Source organism: Pleuronectes platessa, chromosome 23, assembly GCF_947347685.1.
Source record: "Pleuronectes platessa chromosome 23, fPlePla1.1, whole genome shotgun sequence".
NCBI classification, from domain to species: Eukaryota; Metazoa; Chordata; class Actinopteri; order Pleuronectiformes; family Pleuronectidae; genus Pleuronectes; species Pleuronectes platessa.
This window is the reverse complement of record NC_070648.1, coordinates 6,147,094-6,169,814: the sequence shown is the minus strand read 5'-3', so window position 1 is coordinate 6,169,814 and position 22,721 is coordinate 6,147,094. Positions and strand designations below refer to the sequence as shown.

Sequence of the window (22,721 nt, the reverse complement as noted above, 5' to 3'; positions counted from 1 at the left end):
CGATTCATCCTCCTCAGATGCAGTTGAATTCATTAGGAATGCCTCCCCGTTTGAAATAACAAATGAGCACTGATTTTCTTTCCCCCCCACATCCCTTTCATGTTGGTTACAGCTTTGGTGCGGCTCAAGTTCTTTAGTTTTTTACTAAAACCACAACATCCAAAACTATTTCTAACTGAACATTTTACATGGGTTAAAATTCCTAAGTCTTTGCAAAATGCACACGTACAAGAGTGGAGGTCATTTCTACTACTCTTCTCTGCTCCATAGATTCAGTTGATTTAAAACCATCTCTGAAATTCCCTGCTCTAACCTAGCAGCTGTTATTTTCATTCTTTGCTTTGTGAGGGTATGATTGCTCATACCAATGGCTAGAAAAAGGAATGAGGAGAAGAGGAGGAAGAGTGAGAGGAAAAATTGAGCACTAGCCATTTTGTTTACAGCCGGAGATCTTGATATCTGCTGCCTGGTAAGAGCGAGGCTCAACAATTTTAAAGTGAAACAGACAGCGCCGTTCTCCCACAATGCAGCTTGAGGGAAAGGAAAAAAAAAATCACTGTTGTGGTCGTACTGCTCAGAATTCAAATGAATATGGAAGGGACCCTGTTGTGCGAGAAGAGAAAACAGCAAAACCAGAAAGATAGATACTCGATACAGAAATCACAAAACAGGGGAAGTGGGTGTTCATAGATGTTTTATATCAGCAATAGTGTGTATTTTATTAGCTGTAGAAGTCCTATGATATTCTACTTATATGATGTGCTGCATGGTATGGATGAATCGCAATGGTGGCATGCAATAGGCAGCCCATTGTCCTGATAGCATATATACTCTGAAGTGCACCAAATGCAATGGTGCTGAAAATAATCCCCAATAAATTAACCGTTCCCTCCTGTTTGAGTAACATCCGTTTGAAAGAACTTACCTCTGCTTCATCCTCCGAAAGAATCCGCTCCTCGTCATGGATGAGTGCCACTTTAGCCTGGACTTCATCCACTGTTATACTGTTGTGAAAGAGAAAGAAAACAAAGATGCAGATGACAATAGTGTGAGTTGGTTTGAACAAGGACAGGAATATTGTGCTTTTATTGCCTTTCTGCATAAAAGCTATGAACACGAAATTAGCCCTGCTATTCGATAAACAATGAAACCGCCTTTAAGCCAGTAGCTGAGGTCGTCACATATCCGGATCAATGTCTGTGTAAAAGGACACGCCTCAAGATTCCACATCGCACAGCTATCAAAATGACAGGAGCTGCATTCTGCTGGCCTTTGTTCTGTTTAGTGAATCACAATGGAGGCTCTTAACAGTAATAGAGCTAGATCTCTACTTAAAGGTGTTTAGTTAATTTGGTGCAATGCTACAAAATATCAGGTTTTGTTTTTTTGTTGCTCCTTCATTAAAATAATTTGCTGTCACGGGGCTCACACCGAGGCCTTCACAGGGTTTCATGATGTACTGTGTGTTTGCCAGGGCACCTGAAAGCTCACAAGACATTTTAATCTGTCTCTCTGTAGGGGCACTTAAATAATTTTGATTCAGTGAGTTAATTATGTTTTGGTTTCATGAAACACAACATTTTGGTCACACATCCTGTTTGGAGGTATCAGACTTGTTTTTCACCTGATGGTAAGTTTAACACTTTTTGTGTCATTGTATTCTCCAGATTGGGTTTATTCAGCTTTGAGTCTGGTCCTCTCTCCTTTTAGCCAATCTCATTGAGTGCTATGGGACACAACGCTGTACAATCTAAATCACACATGCCACCTCTTATCCCACAACACTTAGATCTTTTCTTCCGCCATTCTTCCCTGCTGGTGTCTTTCTTCCAGAGGTTCCACCTAAACTCACACTACTGAGCTGAGGTAATGACTGCATAGCCCAGATCAATCCCGGGAGTCCATCAAAAGCGGATGTGCAGGCAAACATACAAAGCGAATAGCTTGTTCCACTACAGAGGATCAATGCTGCAGGGTAAGTGCTGTGGGGAAAAAAACAATGCCTCTCTCCATTGTGAGTCGGCAGAGAGAAGCAGCGCTGAGAAACTCGTACGAAGAAAAGTGGATTTGGGCCCCAAATACAATGGGCATTTATACAAGGATAGATCGTGAGAGCAGGTGCTTAGCATAAACACCTACAGTAGGTTTCACAGAGAGAGAGAGGGGGAGAGGCAGAGGGAGAGAGGGAGATGTAGAGGGAGGGAGAGAGAGGTGGAGGGAGGGAGGGGGCAAGGGGGGGGGGAGAGAGAGAGAGAGAGAGAGATATGAACATTGCTCGTTCTCACTGCACTGATAAATCTGGACAGAGGGGAGGGGATAAAAAGCACAACCTGTTCATGGGCCTTTGGGAGGCTCCATCATGGTTCATTTCCTGAAGCAGTTGGTAGACTCTATTTATAGGCCGGCACACTGGTACCAGTTAATCCTGCACTGGGCTGCCAACTGCCTGCCAGCTGGCACAGTGGGCCGCACTTGTGTGTGGCTCGGGATGAAATAACGGTGAGGAAGTCCGCAAGCTACCTTAATGACCAAGGTGTGGGAGAGATGTTTTTCATACAGGAAGAAACTTTCATGTCCACTTCCCATGTGTAACACGTAAATCACGACAACATCCGCATTGATATGCGACCTAATTCCACAATCGTCTGTCTGTGTGTGGAATGAAAACCATTTGCGAACTGTCGTTCTTATCAGCTTCACACTTGGCATGTGTATTGATAACGGCCCAGGGTAGTGAGGGGCTGAAGATGGTTTGACTATAACATGCGATACGTTAATTAAAATCAAATTGGAATATAGAGGCAACCAGCTCAGTGTGACTTCAGTCGGTGGACCAAGCAAGACATGTCCACCTCTACGTGTTCAGATAAACTACAGCAGTCGGAAACTGGGTCAAACCGCAGGTCAAATTCGCTGCCAGATGATTTGATAATTCGATTTAGTTTATTCCACCATATCGGACTGACTAAGATATTCAGGGAAATTCAGTTTTATATTAAGAAAAACATTGTCAATGAAATCTTCATAGCAGATAAACCAGGTAGGATGAACACATACTTCACTCTGCACAATAGACTGTTTAGAAAAACCTCTGAACACAACATCCAGCTCGTAAACCATAAACAAGTTACAGTATATTGTAGAACTGTTTGAGAGGACACACCACAAAAGTTTTTATTAAAAAAAAATTGATGTGGAAGTATTGATTCAAACTTCCCCCAAAATAACCGATTCAATTATTAAAAAACAACATGATTGTTGGCTAAGTGGACACAAAAGTGTGTGTGGCTCACAGTGTACTGTAAACGATAGAACAATTATCTGAAAATCTGCATAAAAGATAATTAGCAATTCCAATCGAGTGGATTAAGAACGGGGGTAGTGTTTTGCTAAGTGTCATTAGGGACAAAGCCTTGAGTCTTTTTTTTTACCAGATAAAGAGTCTGCTCTGAGCATGCTAATCTATTCAAAGTCAGCAAAATCGCCGGGCAATGTGCGAGCGAGCAGGTATACCGCCGACTTTCAACTTTGCATTTGTCATCACGGCGACTAAATCAAGCTTGACACCTGGGCGTGTGAGCCGCAGAGCCTTACAGGAAAAAATGGTGATGTAGCATACATATACAAAGTCTCCGACTCCTGCTTTATTCAACAGGGCATCAATACATGTCCTGCCTCAAGATAGCCAGCTCACCGGATCCTATTGACTGACAGGACTGAAACAATGGCCGGGCAGAAATAAGCGGCACTTGCAGATATTTCCGCTTAGTAATGTGTTTGTTTAAGCGCAGAGACAGCGTATGGGATGGAGGGGATCGAGAGGATGGATGGAGGCAGGGCTGGGCAGGGTAGGGGAAGGGATTGGAGGGGAGGGGGGGAGCAGAAGGGCTGAATAATGGTAGACATCCAGACGCAGGAATGCATAAGTGGGCACATAGCGCTCTCTGGGAAGAAAAAAAAAACGCTGCACAAGCACTTTGTCCTCGATGCAGCCATATGTTTTATAGCGCTTTCAGTTTGCTATGCCCGGCCCTGCTTCCTTTCCAGGAGAATACGCCCAGTTAGCTTAAGCAGGATTGATTTTTTTTTTCTTCTTTCCAGGCATGGCGTGGGGAAGGTGAGGAATGTGAGGCCGCGATGGTGGAGGAGAAAAAGCATGAAGGGGCACATAGTCATTTTATATATCATGTGCAGCGGTTTTTTCTGCAAGTCACCAGAAAATGGACACACCTTTTGCTGGAAAAGCAGAACAGATGCCTTTCTCTTTTTAAAAGAAAAGGTAGCAGTGGTTAAACAATGCTCGCGACAGCAAGTTAGTCAGCTGGGGGGGGGGCAGAGGGGAAGCTGGGTGTTTGGGCAGGGGGGCCACAAGTGGGGCCGCTGGGATGTGAAGATTAAACAAAGCAAATTTGGCAGTGACTGTTTTAATTTTGCTGAAGAACAAAAAAGGTGTAGGAGTTTCAGGGAATGAAACGTGTACACTAAACTCAGAAGGTGGAACTAACAGACGTAGTCCATAAGCATACTGATGTGAATCAGGTACTCGCTTTATATCATAGCAGGAACAAAGAGACGAGATGTGAAAGCAAAAAGGTGATTTTAACCCAGCAGTGAGGATCTTCTTTATCTTACTGTCCTCCCTCTGTTGTGTTTTTGTTCCACTTTGCTGCATTAGCTGTATTTTTTCGACTTTGAGAGTCAGTGAACATGACGTCTGTGACTCTGTGGCCCCACCTGACACAGTAATATTCCCTGAAACTCCACTTATCCACACTGACAGACAGCACAGTGATTCCTTAGGGTGTTACACAGAGCTTTAGTGTACAGTGGTGTCTGTAAAACCAGATAACTCGCCTATAGGAAGTGTGATTTTTTTTAGGATTTGCATCTTTTAAATAATAAGTGGAGTCTGTAAATGAAAACTCATTCAAAACATTTACATACATTTAAAGCTTCATCAGTACTGGTAAAAATAATCTCTGTCCTCAAGTGTTTTAGCTCCACATCATTTATAATCCCCGTCCATACTAACGCACCGGAAAATCGTATATCATGTGGGTGCTGGTGTGAACAGGAAGCAAATTGACGACTCTGCAGTTGGTTGCTTGGTTACAGAAAATACTACAACCGTGGAACAGCAAAGGTAAAAAGATAGAGGGGGGGGGGGGGGAGATTGATTTTCTTGGACCGATGAGGAGGAGGAACTGTTACTGACAGTAAGTGTTTTTGCCTATTCATACTAAATCGCAACCCCAGAGTTTTCAAAATAAGACAAGGCTAACAGTTCTACCAAATATCTCAGTGATAGAAACTGAGGACGTGGCCTTGGTTTCGAGACTCAGCTCCTACAAGCTTAGTTTTTGTGTTCGCTTGTATTTCATCACATTTGATTTGATCCTAAATAGGATTCGAGATTTAACAATTTCAGCCATAGTTGCGACATTTGAACACAAAAATGTGCCTGACTTCAGCATTCAGCGGTTAATGGAGGCTGCTCAGTTGTCGAATGAATTGAATACCAATGTTGGGGAGATCATTTGTCGAGGAAAAGAGGTACCGCTGAAATATGAAGTTAGATTTGAAACCTATGACCTTGATTCTCTTTTCTCAGTCGTTATGCCCACTGTTTAAAACTGCACATAAGGAGGTGAACACCCAAAGGGCGCTTTAAGAATTTCTTCTGTATTGGATTTCATCGTGATCTAAATCCTGTGACAGAAGCATTTACAGCCTGGCAAGAGCGAGATCCTGAGGGAAGAAATGTTTCAGGATAAAAATAACAGTGGTGGCCCCAAAACAAAGCAGCAGATCCTCATCATCCTAAAACTTTGCCAGTGACGTTTTCATTTAAAACTCAATTTTGAGAACATTTTGAGAACAAATTTAGGGAAAAAAGTCAAAAGCACAGGGCAAAACGTTGATCTAAAAACTAGTAGATGAAATGATCAGCATGTTATTTACCTGCCGTCTTTATTGGTGTCCAGTAACTGGAACATGCTGGTTACTGTGCCGTTCTGATTTTTGAGACCTAAAGACAAAAGAACATGTGGGTTAATGCAAAATAACTTAATACATAAGAGATTAATAGCATGAACTCCGTTGACAAAGAGGGAATATGTTTCCTTAAAAAAAAAAAACACACCAATCCATCTGAATGCAAACTCAGAGGCTCGGGTATGAGAGGAGAACAGAGCTGGAGTTGGATTTTAAACATGGGGGAGGGGGGTGGGGGGGTGGAGGTTCTTGGGCAATCAGGCAATGAGTCAGTCACGCTGTGCAAGAACATTTGGTTTCCCTGTAGGAAAAAAAAAAAGCATGTCAGGGTCCAGAATGCAATCAGGAGGCTTTGTGCTGTAACGGCTGCTATGACAGCGATTTCCCTCTTCTCCATTCATATTCGCAGGCAGATGAAAAAAATTAGATGCATAAACTTCCTCAACCCCCCCCCTTTTTTTTTCAGCGCACATGTGACCCCAGCTGATTCTTTTTTTGAATTGCATTCATTCGAGTGGGAGGGAAGAGGAAGTTCTCTTATGTTCGACGCCAGGCATCTCCCACATCATCAGGAGAACGCTGAATGTAAAGGGGCAAACTGATTGGCCTCGAAGTCTGGGGAAAAGCACTTTACATAATGCTAATTGCACATCCGCCGCAATTACCTCACCGTACTAATTACAGAAAAGGCTAATTGTGAATTTAGCATTTCTTTCCCCCCCAGTGTACAGTAGAGAGCCAGAGTGTGAGCTGCACTGGTGTAAAGGAGAAACAGAAAAAATATATAACCCCCAGTTCGTGAAATCAGTCCAAATGATCTCTAAATCAATATTTATTTCGTTTATTTAGGTTTAAAAAGATTCACCCTTGACATTTCTGAAAGCAGCAAATATCTACAGAGAAGTCAGACTCCTCTCGATTGTTGGTGATTCGACCGAGAGAAAAAAAAAAGTTTGCTAATATCCTCCTGCAATACACACAACATCTGTCATATTAGTGGCTTATTCTTTTGTTTGAACCGCGGTCTATTCCCAACCGAATGCTTGACATTCTCAACCCATCCTCTAGTCGCCCGTCTCGCAAAAAACCCCAGCACATGGCGGGGGAAGAGAAATGGTCTCATCCCTCCCTCCGCTGCAGAGCTGTAGCTATGAAAAACAACCATAAGGAGGATGGATGGAGAAGGGAGGAGAGGAGGGCAGAGGATGAAAATATGGAGTGGTGGTGGAGGGGGAATGAGAGGTAAGAGGAGTGGGGAAGAAAACAAGTGGGGAGAGAGTGGGAGTGTGGAGGAGAAGAGGAGAGAGAGAAAGGAGGTTCAAGACATTGGCTCTTTAGGCCGGTGGCACATATAGGGGGCTATGTTTACTAATGGACACCATCGCTCATCCGCCCATGTTGCCCTGGCGATAGCGCAGCACACTCATAAAATAAAGACAGGCACAAAGAGAACAGAGAAAATGGAACATATCAGCAGGAGACTGCAGATCTTTGCTTGGGCTGCAGACCATGTTATCCACATATAAAAAAAAAGAAACTTTCTTTGTTATTGTGGGCTCTGCACTCCAAGGCTAACAAAACACACATTCTGCTTGCTTTCATACACTACGAGCAATATTTCCCGGCAGGAAATTACTTCTGTGAGGGTGGGAAAGAAATAAATGCCTGGAAATAGAAATGGATCACGAGCTGCAGGTGTTGCATTCAACTTTTACCTCGCGGAGACGAGGAGACACTGTGAAGAACAAAAAAGATGGATCGTGCAAATAAGGTTTATTTGAACCTAAATGGTGCATTTGATCAATGATTTACTAATTTGAATATATTCATCAGAGTTGTGATTACGGGGGGAATGAGCCAAATGCCTTATTCTCAGCTCTCGACTCAAGGTCCCTACTTGTGATTTTTGAAACAACCTACAGCTGATATGACAGAATTAATGTGCAGTGAAAAAAACAAGGATTGAGAGTCAATGACCATCAACATCTCGCTTTATTGAGAGAAATATATTAAGGCTGCAGCAACATGAATTTCATGGATCCAGATAATCCTGCAGGGTAATTTCGACCGCAGTCCTAAAATATTGTGTTTCTTCACTGCATATTGTATGTGTATTTGATATCTATACAGCCTTGTGCAAAATATGTCCTCAATGATGAAATACAATTCACACAGATGCTAAAATTACTGTTGTGCTTTTAATTATAGTTTTGCCCTATTTACAGTAGCTGGCCCTATAGACACCCTGTGGGACTGCGTGACTTTAACATTTCATTCTATTGCCTTTATAATCCATTGTGCCATTGACCCAGATGAAAATATTAAAATAAAGACTCAACTTTATAACTGCCCAAGACATCTGAAGACACTTAGCAAAGACCCAGTAAGTTCACCACATCCAGCTACAGAATGTGCACATTGAGATCTGACCACATTGCTGGAACAATCAAGTAACAAAACTCTTTAGTCATTCCAAAGAATTTAAATGTGAAACCTTTTACCCTGTTTAGATTTTGTTACCAAAGTAATAAAGACAGGCGGCAGATGTCGGCGTCAAGATGTTTTGTGTTTTTGTAGCTCCTACTTTTATTGAGAAATACTTCTGCAGTTCTTCTGATGGCCAAATAAATAACTCTGTATAACATTATAAAAACTAAAATCATCTCACTGGGGTTTAAATATTACAGGGTAACAGAAGCCTCTGTTATTCTCTGAGGATTACAGTTACCACACACCCCCAGACTAAATTATTATGGTTTTCTTATTCATTAATTAACTATATATGGTAATAAAACTATTCGACGAGGACAAGGTGGGTGTTTTTAGTGGTTTTATGGATCGTTAATAACAAAACAAAAATCCACCAAAAATGGTATTGTTGTATCCTTGGAAAATGTCATTATAAAACATGAAGGCAAAATCAGCAGCCCCAGTGATTGTTCATTTATCAGTTGTTTAATCATCCATTTAATAATTGACAAATAGCTTGTTGTTTTTCCAGCAAACATATGTGCTATTAATATATTTATAGAAATAAATGTGTATATTAACAGAAATGTTCACATCTGTACTTAAATAGTCACTGGCTAATGCTTTTGTTGAATCCGAGCTATCCACAAAATGGGGATTTTAGTCATCAGAAGTTATAATACATAAAGTCAGCAAACTATTTTAATCAAGAAAAAGAAATGTGAATTATCTCGTGATAGAGTCATGTCCAGACTGGATGGAATTAAAGCTGAAATATACTAACTTAACTCTTGAATTGCAGAACCATGAATTATTTCCATATTTGACAAAAATGTATTGTGAAAAGATTTGACAAATGCCACGCTGACAAAAATGTATATTTACAAGGACTAGGAAACATGAAAAACTATTTATGCAGCTTTATCCTTGATGACAAACTAAGCTGGTCTGACAGCTGCAGCATTAACTCGTGCGGTGGGCTGCCTATAACTGCACTCATGCACCTTTGGAAAAACACGAGTAGTGGTTTGCAAAGACGGTCCGCTGGAGAAATCAGGTCAACCGCCGGATTAGCGGTGAACTTGCGGAAATCCCCTCAAACTGTGGATGAACTCGGAGACGATGCAGGTTTGCATATTGGGGCGAACCATTAAAGTGGGTGCCAGACGTAACATACGTTGCAGATGAAGGGATCATATCGAGTAAACATCGTTAGAAAAGGAAGAAACCTTTATGTGAACCCAAAGCTTATCAAGGACAGCATAAGGAGGGGATGTTTAAAAAAAAAAAACAGACACACATGATGCTACAGATTTCCCAGCATGCTTAGCAAAATGTAGATGAATGAAGTCCACCACACGGCTAACAGAAGGACAGGGTACAGCTCAATTTGTCTACAACATTCTTGACTGTGGCACACACACTGCAACATAAACTAATTTTCTTTGAGTACACAAGTGACCTGGCCCTTTAAGACTTCTCAATAAGTGTGCGTGAAGCCCTGGAGACACGTTTGAGCGACAGCCGCAGTAAAGGCAAAGACGGTTGAGTTCTACTTTGCCGGCTCAGCTGCTTGTTCTTCTGGCCTTTCATTCCTATTATGACACAGACTATTGACAGGTCATAAAGCGACAGGCATGACGGTCGTGAAAAAAACTAACTTGTTTCTTTATTGTGATGTTCCTGTATTTAATTGAAGCAACTCTACATTTGTCCTCATGGGCCTTGTGAAGGTTGAATCCCCTTTAAAGAAACCTTTATAGCTTCATCACCTCATAGCCTCATAGGGTTTATAGGGTGGGAGATGTGTACTGTATACAACACGCAACTCTATTAGTCAGGGGTGAAAATGGTCTCAGGGAAGCGAGGGTTTCTTTATTGTGGATCCTCGAGTCTGACGCTGAGTTAACAGGTCACATGATTCTGAAGAGTTATGAAAACATGGAATACATGTATCTAATAATGCAAGGAATAGGTTGGTTTGAATATATATAGATGTAGTCATACATTAACTTGCTAAAATGTCTGTGGGGTCAGACATTTTCCAGAATTTTGCCTTTCACATAAGAAGAACACAGCAGTATATTGTCCAAGACATTCTACTTAGGGGGGTGGCAGGAAAAACGTTCGGAACAACTGACTCGGACATTTGCGTTCTCACATATGGTGCCTCCAGAAAATGTAAGGAAAATATACAGAGTTCAGTGCATGTCTAAAAGCAGCATAAGAAACTCCATAATTTCATGAAGTGGTGTAAACAATCCCAAACTGCTGCCTTTCACTTTACCAGCAAATAGCAATTAAAAAAGGTATTAATTCTCAACTGCTTATAGGTCAATAAGCTCAGGCTCAAATATAAAGTTGGGGAAATGCTTCCTTGATTATTTCACCTCTATAATCTCTGCTCTTTATTTTTACTCGAGGAATGAAATCAAAATGTGCATTAAAGTATTGTCACCTAAATCCCTCAAATAAAAACAGCATGTCCCATCGAGGAGCTTTGGAGTTACCGTCCCGGCAGGTTGATGGTGCTCATTTACTAAAAATTAAAATATTAATTAAACTGTAGGCTGCAGGCAGGGAACAAAAAGGTTGGATAAGTAGCCTCTGAAACGTATGTCCAACTGGAGCCGCCACACACACACAAATGCAAACTGTCATTAAAAGAGCGGACTAGAAGCCTGGATGGATCGCCAACATGGACAAAGACACGCCGACGTGACCACGGAAATGAAAATTGATGGTTGTTGAGCCCTGAAGATGAGCAGTAATGGAAGGAAAAGGGTTGACAGGCGCAGGGGGCCACTGACGTCTAACAAAGGTCAGCTCGCACAGCGGGAGGTGTGATGGATGCACGCTCAGAGGAACCACCAAAGTTAAATGACCTTTATTGCAATCAAAACTTTTACTTGAGGGACAGTTTGACACAAGATAATTGCCGACATTTCATGACAACAGAGATGGACGTGCGAAACCCAATAGCAAACGTATTAAAAAGCAGACGACTGCCGTCACTCAATAAATGTGCAGCTGATATATTGAAACGCAAAACTGTCAGTTTAGGCAACTAAAGAAACTACACTTGTAAAAAATACTGATTCTTCACTTTCCCATTTTGTGCTTCATAGATTTATTAGGAACAGGAATAGCAATCAAAACTCTAAAAACTTTGAGCTCATTTAACTCCACCGGTTTCCAGCCCCCCCTCCTCACACAACACACATGTAATGATTCTAAATCCTTAAAGACCTCAGTGCAGAAAATGATTGAGTCCATTTCCCCATCCAGCCCCACAACTCTCCGCAGATTCACACGCGCGAGTCTGAGCGCCACTTAAATGCAGAGCCAGCTTGTGCTTGGAGCGATAAGGGAATTTTCCTGTGAGTCATAAGCAACTTCTCTCTGATGGTTGGAGGAACGTAAAAAGCAGAGCTGTGGGACTGTAATATGCTGCTGCTCAGCACTCCTCTCCTCGCCCATTTATTTCAATGGCGCAGGCGTCTGTGTTTAACCTCCCAGCTGTTTCTGAAGGTCTAACATTTGCCATCCTGGGCATCTGGCCTGAGGTTCCGCGGTCAATTTACTTTTGTTCAAACGTATGGCTGCGCTGAAATGAAATGGAAGCAGCCCCTGGCAGCTCCGTGGCAACGACCTAATGTCTGCAAACTGAAGTAATTCTGCGGATTGGGCGAAGTGCTTGGAATTGACTCAAAACAAATCATGGAAGGTTAAAGGCGGCGTGACACTTACCGCTGTCGCCTGCTCCCAGCGCCTTTAACGTTTGCTCTTTGAATCGGTCGGCCTCGTGTTTCCTCCTCCGGTGTTCCTCTAGTTTGATCTGTAGGTCCTCTGCTACCTGCTGGAGCTCCCTGAGCTGAGCCTGAGGAAAGACAAACAACAACTATAATCATCAATACAACTACAGCAGAGTCAAGGTCTAGAAGTCTTTAAAGGTAATTGTATTACTTCATAAACGTACAGCCGAATTGGTGTAATCTTTATATGCAATCTAGCAAACAACTTTTCTTTAATAACAACAACAAAATGTTCTTACTTTTGGGCCAATGCCACAGAAGATGTATAAGTGAGCCCCCCTCTCCACAACCATGCCAACACTGCTCTGATGCATTATGACTCATGTTCTTCAATTTCCGTGGAGTTTCAAATGTTCTGAACAGAATCGCCATCTGTATAATTCTATACCTATCAAAATGTGAAAAAGAGCTTGAACATCATACCATCGAGTCCCACTGTGACTAACACCCAAGTTCAAATTGAGCTTGTTGAAAAATGAAACATTCCCACCCTTAACAACATTATTTTGCTATTACCACATATTATTTACACATGTTTTTAACCTAGAAGTGAGTAAATGATTATCTTAAATAAAAAAAAATCATCCATTTTACATTGATTGTGATTTTATTAGCCATATCACGAGAAATTTCAGAATATTCCTGTTTAGGCCTGGACGATACGACCAAAAGAAGAGATCAAGAAACCAAAAATATTCATATCAGCGTACTGCAGAGGTCTTTGATGAAATATGGCTGAATGTCAAATTTTTTATCACAATAGGGAATGAAATGATTTACTCAAGGAGCAACATGACTTTATTACAACAAGGATCAATAATCAGAGACGATTGCTGGCCAAACTAAATAGCTTAAGGTACAACAGAATAATCTCGGTATGAAGCCTAATAGAAGGAAGCAGATAACAGTCTGGTTCACTTGAAGTCATGTCACGATTGTTATTGTTTTCGTAAGAATGGAGACTGTCCCGTCCCGAGAAGGGCTTCTATTGAAATATCCATTTAATAAGATTGATGAAAGATAGAAAGATAAAACAGAGGAATAAAGATGTGAAAAATATATTTGGCAAAACAGCACACACAAACTAAACATGACAATGCAAGTTTGTTGTCACGATATTCAGTTCCATCCACATTAAGCTTCCTTCCTCCTAATACAAGAGATATTTACTGTTAGGAGACAAATAATTGGTAGAATTATGACGTATCCCGAAGAAACTAAGAAATTGTTGACTCAGATAATCGACTCCTATTCTAGAAATGTTTTCTTTGCATATCTGCCTTTATGTAAATCTATCTTCAGACCAGAACACGCACATGTATTCACAAAAACCTGAACGACAGCACCCGGGGTCTGCACAATGCACTTTTTAAATCACTTGCGCCAGGCGCTTTTGTTGTCACACCAGAAATGACAGCTTTTGACAGCCAAGCATAACCTATCATCACTCTCTGTAATGGACCAATTAATATGAAAGCGCCGTGGCTCCTTGTTTGTGCCTCCCAATCTCTCCTCAGAGACTCTCATAATGCAGTGATGGATTCTGCCGGGTTCGGACAGGGATGACTACCTTTCTAGGCCACGCTGTTTTGCTTTGCCAACTTCAGTTTGCTGCAGTGATTTATGGGCTCCATTTTAAGTCCACAAAAACATATTTACCTGTGAATAGAAACCTTAACATATAAAAGTGTGTTAAAGTCATGTACACCGCACCAGATAATAATGCACACAGTATATGAACATGTTTGTGTACACTTTTTCAGAGAAATGCGTGGAAATATCTGAGGTGCATAAAGACAAAAACACGTTTAAACACAATTTTTTCTCAAGAATAATCAGTATTTGACATGAAATGTGTTTTTGTTTTAAAAGATTTGTATGTACTTATTTTTTAGACTGAATAAATTGGGGCTTTCTCTGGGTTTTACCTTGAGAAAGTCAACAAATATAAAACATCAATCCAGTCGTTGCTAGACGTTTTAATGAAGAACTGTTCCACATTAGCTGTGTCTCCATTCAGGGGCTGCATCCTTCACACTTTGCATTTGAAGACCAATTGCATCACAGGATCCTTTCATTCACCTTTGAGTGAGCCAATCAAGAGAAAGATAATCACAAACCCCCACAAAGAGGATTGTATTGAATACCAATTTGTTTTCAATTAAGAGCAACATTCCCATTTCTGCCGGTTCCAGAGCATGCAGTGCTGACATGCTACTCTCATTCTGACTTCAGTTTGATTAAAAAGTTTTCTAGTGTGCGGCTCCTTTAACAGCAGATTCCTGCTTTAACCCCTGAACCGTGGGAAGAGTTCACTTTCCAGTCATTGTGTAAGGTTTTCGAGACGAGGCCCCTGAGGTAACCCTGCCATATCAACAGAGGCACAGCGAGAGGAAAAGGATCACAATGTGCAGCGGGGCTCGGAGGGCCGGGTGACACTTCAGCCTCGATCTGTCAATCAGCCGCCAAAGAAAAGAACATGGAGGAGGAAAAAAGAGAAGAGTGCAGGGTACACACTCAGAGACCATCAGCTGGTAAATCAGACGCGAGTGAGTGAGAGATTGTGTGTGCGTGCGTATGTGTGCTCAATAAAGTCAAAATCTCTGTTGTCAAATAAATGGGGATCTTTTTAACTGTATCATCCATGTTTTAAACACTTTTGACTCTTTCTTTTTTGACAGTAACATTTCTGTGAGTTGCTTCAAAGAATTGAAATAAAATCATTTCTAAAGTTCATAACCATGCAACACAATGATTGAGGAGTCTATAATATTTTCCAGCTACAAATGAGTCCTCTACAATCCCAGCTAAATATTTTAAATTGGACTATAGTCTGGTCTGATCAATTTCCGAATTCAATTACTAAATGTTCGACAAAAAAGGTAAATTAGCTTGCAAATTGCCGTTTGGGAGCCAGCTCTGACCATCCATCAGCGGCCGGGAAGGCAACTTGTATTTCCTAAAGCACAATAATGCATTAAGTAATGAGACCAGTGAACCAGTAAATACAACTTACAAACATCTAAAGAGACCCTTGGCTGCCAAATTTACCAATTTAATTTGCTCCGAACTCCAGGGCTCCGGTTTCTCATTTGGCTTCGTGCTTGTTGAAGCGAATGTGCAAATGAAGAGGGGAGGAAAAAAACGGTGAATCCGTTTCTACTCTTCTTAAAGGAGCACATCGATCCAAAATCGCTCACTTTGCAAACATTTACTTCTCGCAAGTGTTTGTAAATAAAGTGAAGTCCCCTGTGATCCTTAAGAATATAAAATCAAATGCAAAGTTGATGTAGAGAGACGGATGTGATGACGTTTCAAGATTATAGAGGACAGTACAAACTAGATTGGATAGGAGCTTGAATCATTCATAAGATACATACGTCCCATGCTGAGATGGGAGGACGCTCACTTCTAAGTGGCATAAATTGATCAACTAAAACAAAGAGATAATGGCTGGAAAATGCTGTTTCTTTTTATAGTTGTTAAGAGCGAGGAAAAACCACTAAACTTATCACGTCGACAGGGCAAAACACTAACGGCACAGCAGGCTAAGGGTGGTGCTGAAAAACTGTAGAGCAGATGCCTGTAGCAGCAGGTGCCATAAACATGTTTGGTCACAACAATATCATAGAGCACAAGCTGCTCATTTAGACCAGGAATACTCAGAGCGCGGCGCATATAAAAGCAAATTAACCTCAACGTCCCTATCAATCAAGTGTGTTAGCTTGCAGGCCAGGTAATAACGCGGCAGATACTGACTGGCAGCGCACGTAGCCAAGGTGAAAAGTTAATTGAATCTATTGAAACAATATCTACAGAAAACCGCCACGAGGCAGAAGTATTTTTATGAAAACATTAGGGCCAGTCTTCCATAATTTGTTTGCAAACCACAATAATAGACTCACAGCCAAGACACTGGTAATGACAGACACTGAAAAGCAAATACTAGACTTACAATTGTATTTCAGGGCAACACACTGTGTGGATCTTTGCGCCACAGTTCACAGCACAAGGGTTCAACAACTTCACTCCAATGGGCTCCGACTACAGCTCAGCAATTTCACACAGACCACAGGTGCGTATAACCAAAACATTACACAGAGAGCATTTTTAGTCTTTCTAGTTCTCTGAGAACGTTTTTACAGATGGGTCAAAATTACTTTTTTGATCCTCTGACTCTTACACAGCACCACAATGGGGATGACAATACTTGAGTAAATAGTGGAAATATTGGAAACGTCCTATCTCGCACTGTTAAAGAAGGTGAAAAAAAATCGTGGAAATCCATTCAGCAGTTTTTGTGTAATCTTGCTTACATACAACTTCTGTTGTACTGTTTTATGTAAAGCACCTGTCGCTGACTTTTAGGCTATATGAAGTTTACTATCATTATTTTTCAAAATTGCATATTAGTACTTTTATATTAGTACTTTTATAGTCATTATTAGTAAAATCAGTATTTTACTAATAAACCTCTCCACAACTCCAACTTTCCCATTAATTGAAGGTTACCACTTTTATCCTGATGAAAAGATAAGTTGATATAGACATCCATATATATATGGTGCTTTAGAGACTACACTGTTAATGGTAGGAACATGATTTAAGGTTTTAATGGAAAACCCTGATGACTTTCCTGTTACTAATACTATTATTAATACTACTACTGCTACTACTACTACTACTACTACTACAACTACTACAACTACTACTACTACTACAACTCCTACTACTACTACTGCTGCTGCTACTGCATGCTGGATGGTAGTAGTTACTTCAGTAGAATACAGTGTACCTGCTTCTCCCTCCAGAGCAGCACTCCCTCCTCAATCAGCTGCTGCTTGAGTAGCAGACCCTCGTCCAAGGTCCTCATCTGGCCCTCCACGTACGCTCTCTCTCTCTGTCCCAGATTCCTGGAGGAGAGCGAGCGAGAGAGGAGGCACAGCCCCATCATTACTGAGAAAAACGTCGGCCACCCCTGCTATGACCATTGAGATGGCGCGATCCAATTTTTAAGGGCCTGCAATACGGCAGGAATCCAAATGGGAAAATAGAAGAGTAAATAAGACGGGGGCTGATGCTCTGTGGCTGAGCTAAATTGTTTTTGAAGTCTGGCAAACACAATAAGAGTGCGGACCTTGTGTAAACATAATGAGATATACTCTGCTTTTATATGTGGTTGTGAGGCGAACGGCATCAAATTAAATAATGGGAGGACTGTCAACAAAAGATGTGGGTTACTGTATTAGAAGTTACATTTACACAGCGGGCTACATTTCAGTATCCCAGTATGGTCAACGTTCGCTGTGACGCTCGGAGAAGATGATGAATACGAGCTGGCAGGAGTCTTGAGTTCTTGTAAGTACTTTTATTCACAGCCAACGATCTGTGTAGTATATGATTTAAATCCTCAAACTAAATTTTCTGCTTGAAAAACACCCCCGGATCCTCTGGACTGGGTTATTGAGAGAGCGATTTACGGCGGGGGGGAAAAGTCTTTATCACGGATGAACTCTTCAAAACAATACTGTGATGCATATACTCGACATTACAAGAGACTGTCAGAACCACATCAAGTTTTTTAAATCACAGTGACACTATGCCCCCTGGTGGCACACTGAATAAAACATGGGTTACAGCAAGTGAAGAGTCTATCACGCTGATGCTGTGATAAACGGCCTTATGTTTAAATTCAAATTGTAAAAAGGAAAATCTGAAATTGCTTTTTGAGGGACTTTTACATTTCCCTCCAGTGAATGGATTGGATGAGGGTTTATTCTTACAGCCATGCATGGACCTTTATTGTGACAATGTGCACATTTTACAAGTATTGATTCTTAGTTTTCAACTGACCAGCAAGTGTTCTGGCAGCGAGCGTGGCTGTTGTATTCATCTGAGGCGTCGCAGCAATCTGGTGAGAGACACAGGAGAAAACGATTCAACGCACATACAAGACAATAGAAGACAATTCAACACATCGACAAAGAGAACTTAGCAATGTGTCTTTATTACCAGCAGCGACAGCATGGCTGGTGTTTTCAACTTGTGTGTGTCTGTGTGTATATGTGGGTGTGTCATCATGGCAAAATGTGGCCCTGGCGACACCTAGTGGCAGGAGCTACCACAGGACTTTCGGGTTTTGAGTACCTTGGAATGTGTTTGTGTGTGTGTGGGCACAGATTTGTATCCCTGCATTAACATCACAGCTGTGCAAGATAAAAACTACAAAACTACACACTTGTTAACTTTCACAAAATATGACAGATGTGTAGTCGAGCTGAAAATGAAGGCCCGGTACGAGGATGGGCGCGATACTCTCCGCATGGCTGGAAATGTCAACATGGTGACGGGTGTTGCCTAAGAAGCGTTCCCATTGGGAGATGGTTCTGTGGCTCTACATATGATCTGTGCATGATTTGGCAAATAAAGTTAAAAACAACACTTGATTTAAGAGCTTAGCATTACACTATAAAACACGACTAAGAATAAATAATGATTAGTTGAATAATCTTTTGTCGCTCATCTTTTATTTTCAGGTATTTTTTAGGCATATCACTTATCACTCATGTTTGTAGAGTAAATATGAAGCTACTGAAGCCGAGGGCAAGTTGGCTTAGCGCAAAGTCTGGAAACATGTCTGCCCTTTGAAATCCTCAACAAATAAACATGTTACACGCTGTTAATCCGTACAAAAAACAGCAAGAGCCAGGCTAGCAGTTTCCCCTTGTTTCCAGTATTTGTGCTAAGCTACACATGAGACAAGTGTTCTTACAGCCCTAAAAAGATCACATGATTGCACAAAACAAGAACATGTGGTGGAATTTGTGTTAAATGTTTGTATCGGCACCAAGAGCCATCCACAGTTATTAAAGGGCCTATGTTCCTGAATCGCTCTAATTGCCTTCCACTAATAAAACTGACACATCTGTTTTCTCTTCAGTGCAGATAATGATGATATATCCAGTCACTTCTCATCCTCAAAGCCAGAGATTTGATCTTCGTTTCTGCAAGATATCTCTCTCTCTCCGCTTCAGAGAGGGTCTCTTGAGATCAGTCATTTATAAGATCAGTTGCATGGTATTTTGTAAGTGCTCAGATCTGGCTTCATCTCACATGTTTTAACCCAAGAGAGTGGGCACAGTGTGAAACTTCTCAATTATCCAGAACCCCGTCGGTGACCGCGGGAAACGAGAGCATTTACAGCCCAGAAAAGGAGGTCGGCGAAAAAACCTCTCAACAAACCAGTTGACGAGGAAACGCGACGACACGTTAGCTATTAAGTGGCTCCATTCAGGGCAGGGAAGGTATGAGAAGACAAGTGGGAGTTGAATAAAAGAGGGAGGGAAGGAAAGAAGAGGGCTTTGTGGAACATTCCCCTTCATGTTCTTTCACTCTTCAACGCTGCTGAGAAAGCTGGTGACAGAGAGAGGCCGTGTCGACAAAGGAATGTATTGATTTTTTTCGAAGTGGAGAGCGACTGGAGAACAAAAGTGGAGGAGAAGAGGGGCTGAATAACTACCTGATTAGGCTCAGATTGTGGCAGATTTTACAAGAGCAAAAAGCCTTGAGGAATAGAGCAGGATGTTTTTCAAGGGAAAGCCAAGGGATGGAAATGAGTGTGTACACGCCCGTTTGTGCTACAATTATTGTGTATCTGCAGGTTACTCCTTTCCCTTTGCAAGTAGACAACTTTACAAGATAGTAAAGCCCCTTTTTCAACTAGTCAAAACAAAACATTAAAACCCAGCAACATCTTGAATGGAATGGATAGAATCGGCATTCACTCCCGGGTTAAATGACTCTGCAGTAGACATAGGTTAAAAACCTACACATACCTGCTAATTCGGGTTTAAAAGAAGTATAAGAATAAAAATACTACAAAAAGCAACAGTGATCATGTTACAGCCGTTACTTTTCTTTAAGTTTACATCTTTTACTTCAGTCTCTTCGAACACAACTCCTAATAATCAATGTTTAAGGCTGCTTGAATGGAGACACTTTGAAATTGTGTCTGAGATGGAACAGGTGTTGCCAGTGAGTGAAAGAGGCGATGAGCCGTCATTGCCTGCAGCATGTGCGTGATATAATCATTTCATCTGCTACAAACCAATATAAACGTTCTTACCACAGATGCCATCATTGACTCTTGATGATGGGATGTAGTGTGGGCGGAAACCCAGATTGGTGCAGTAGAATCGGCCACGAGGGCAAGCTGACGTTCCTACATGGGACCAGAAGCTGAGGTCAGCATTGCATGGTATTAAAAAAAAAACTTTTTATCATACATTCACAGGAGCTACAGTTTTTCCAACACAGCAAGAGTCTAACTGTGAGTGAGCTACCCTTAACTGCCACAAGGACCAAATTATAATCTTCTTTTCAACATGTAACAAGTTATTCTTTGGAAAGGTCACTGTTTTGTGATTTTCTTGTGTGGTTTAGTGAATTTTGTGATTTTCTTGTGTGGTTTAGTGAATTTTGTGATTTTCTTTCTGTGGAAATTGGACTTCAAATTATATCAAGGTGAGATCCAGGGATTGTTTAGGTTCTTTTAGACTCTCCGTTGACCTGGCTGCATCACCAATTAATATCTGTGATCAATGACTCTAAAACCTTGAAAGGGGAATATAATACAAACAAAATGCTCTTTACTGGACTTTGTTTTCCTATGTGTTTTCTGTTTTGCACACCTATGGTTTTTTATATTTGTATTTCCCTCTTAAGCACTTTTTAACTTGTGTATGTGAAAAGTGCTTTATTAATAAACTTAACTTTCTTGCAAACCTTTTTATGCTGAATATGGAGCTCAAAAGTCGGGTTTAATGGACAAATCAGATCTTTTAAAACAGGTGTTTGATTATGAAACCGGCAATAAAGCACATTTATCTCCAGATAGAATTTCAGCTTGAACATGTGTTGAAAGAAATTTACAAATAAAGTGCACGGTACAGTAATAACAAAACTTGCATGTCTACTATGTTAGTTTTTAAATACATTGAAAATTTGTTCTAAAATACAGTATATATTTAAAAAGTAATCATGCAATATCGAATCAAGTCGGATAACGATATTAACAATAATACAAATGTATTTATATCGCAATAACCTAAACAACGTAACAAAGAGCTTTACAAAATTCTTGGAAATAGTGGAAAAAATTGTTGACTAGTCCACTCTCCACAGGGAAGGAATTCTAGAGCCTCGTGCCAAATTCTAGAGCCTCGTACCAAGTGCTGGTTGGAAGGTCTTCGATTATTGCTTGGAGTTAGTGGGTGCGTTATACAGCTGGGGGCTAGACCGTGCTGAGCTTTAAAAGTTTTCAAGTGAACCTTAAAATCATATCGAGGAAGGGAGACAATTTGGCCCCAATGCTCGGTGTTGTATAAAATGTAAGCAGCAGCATAGACACTGAGATCCATATAACAGTGCATTCCAGTAGTCTCAGGCCACATGTGCGTCCACACTACAGCCGCGAACACAGAACTTTGGAAAATGCCAATTTCAAACTAAAACACAGTACTGTGCATGTAGCTGAAACAGTCATATGGCTCAAGCCTATAGATGTGAGAAGAAAAAGGCAGGAATACGTTTTTTTTTCTAGGTCAGAAAATGAAAGAGGTTTTGAGTCTAGCTTTATTTCTTAGGTAGGTTAGCGTAACAAGTATTAAAGGCTTAAAATGTAGTTGGGAATCAAACACAACACACAAAACTTTTGTTTTTATTAACGTATTTTTAAACAGTGGTAAACAGACACTCACTGGCCCCACAGGTCTGTGTTATTACCTGGTTCATCAGAACCATCTTCACAGTCGCAGTAATCATCGTTCACCTGCTCGAAGGGGATGATGTTGGATCCGTCGATGCACAGAAACGACTTCCTCTCTCTGTAGAAGCGTTTGTCTGCCACACAATGAGAAAAACATTACACACTGCGGTAACACAATAACCAAACAAATGTGATGTTATCATTTATTAAAAGCTCAGAGGTGCAGGGGGAGGGTCTGGGAGGACACCTGGAGCTAGCTTGATGAAAATAATGAACAAACTTTCTGTCCTTTGCGTAACTTTTATTACTAATTCTTATTTATTATGCATTGACAGTCACTTCGTGGGCTTGTGCGTCGTGGTGTCTGTGCTGTCACTCAGCAGCTGCTCGTGTGGGAGGACGCTGCAGCATCTACTTCAAACATTTGAGGAGAGGAGCTCGTTAGCTTGAAGCTAACACAGAGGACGGGGGACTCACAGGACGAAGAAATCCCTCTTATCTTCCGCGACTCGGCGAAGCCACACCACAGCATGGCAGCGACCACAACGTGGAGACGCATGTCCGGGGACACGAACTGCGAACGGCTTCCCTCCGTCCTCGACTCAAAACCCGCTCAAACCGTGTTCAAAACTCACGGCGCGTCCGCAAACGACATTTAAATCTGGTCGTGTCCACGA

General features: G+C 41.2%; 1 protein-coding gene across 4 annotated transcripts in view; it reads right to left on the bottom strand.

Annotated features, from left to right (window-relative positions):
* LOC128430216 (glucosidase 2 subunit beta) overlaps window positions 1-22,721 on the bottom strand; it is a 126,191-nt gene extending 103,470 nt beyond the window's left edge. For all 4 annotated transcript variants that reach the window (XR_008333975.1, XR_008333976.1, XR_008333977.1 and 1 more), the window contains exons 1-8: window positions 22,522-22,721; window positions 22,062-22,178; window positions 20,404-20,499; window positions 18,132-18,189; window positions 17,074-17,191; window positions 12,214-12,343; window positions 5,962-6,028; window positions 926-1,004 (exon numbers count right to left, since the gene is read on the bottom strand). Coding sequence is in view for 1 of the 4 variants with exons in the window: in XM_053416209.1 (XP_053272184.1) it covers window positions 926-1,004; window positions 5,962-6,028; window positions 12,214-12,343; window positions 17,074-17,191; window positions 18,132-18,189; window positions 20,404-20,499; window positions 22,062-22,178; window positions 22,522-22,603 (747 nt within the window). In the remaining 3 variants the exon portion in view is untranslated. The remainder of the gene's footprint in view (window positions 1-925; window positions 1,005-5,961; window positions 6,029-12,213; window positions 12,344-17,073; window positions 17,192-18,131; window positions 18,190-20,403; window positions 20,500-22,061; window positions 22,179-22,521) is intronic.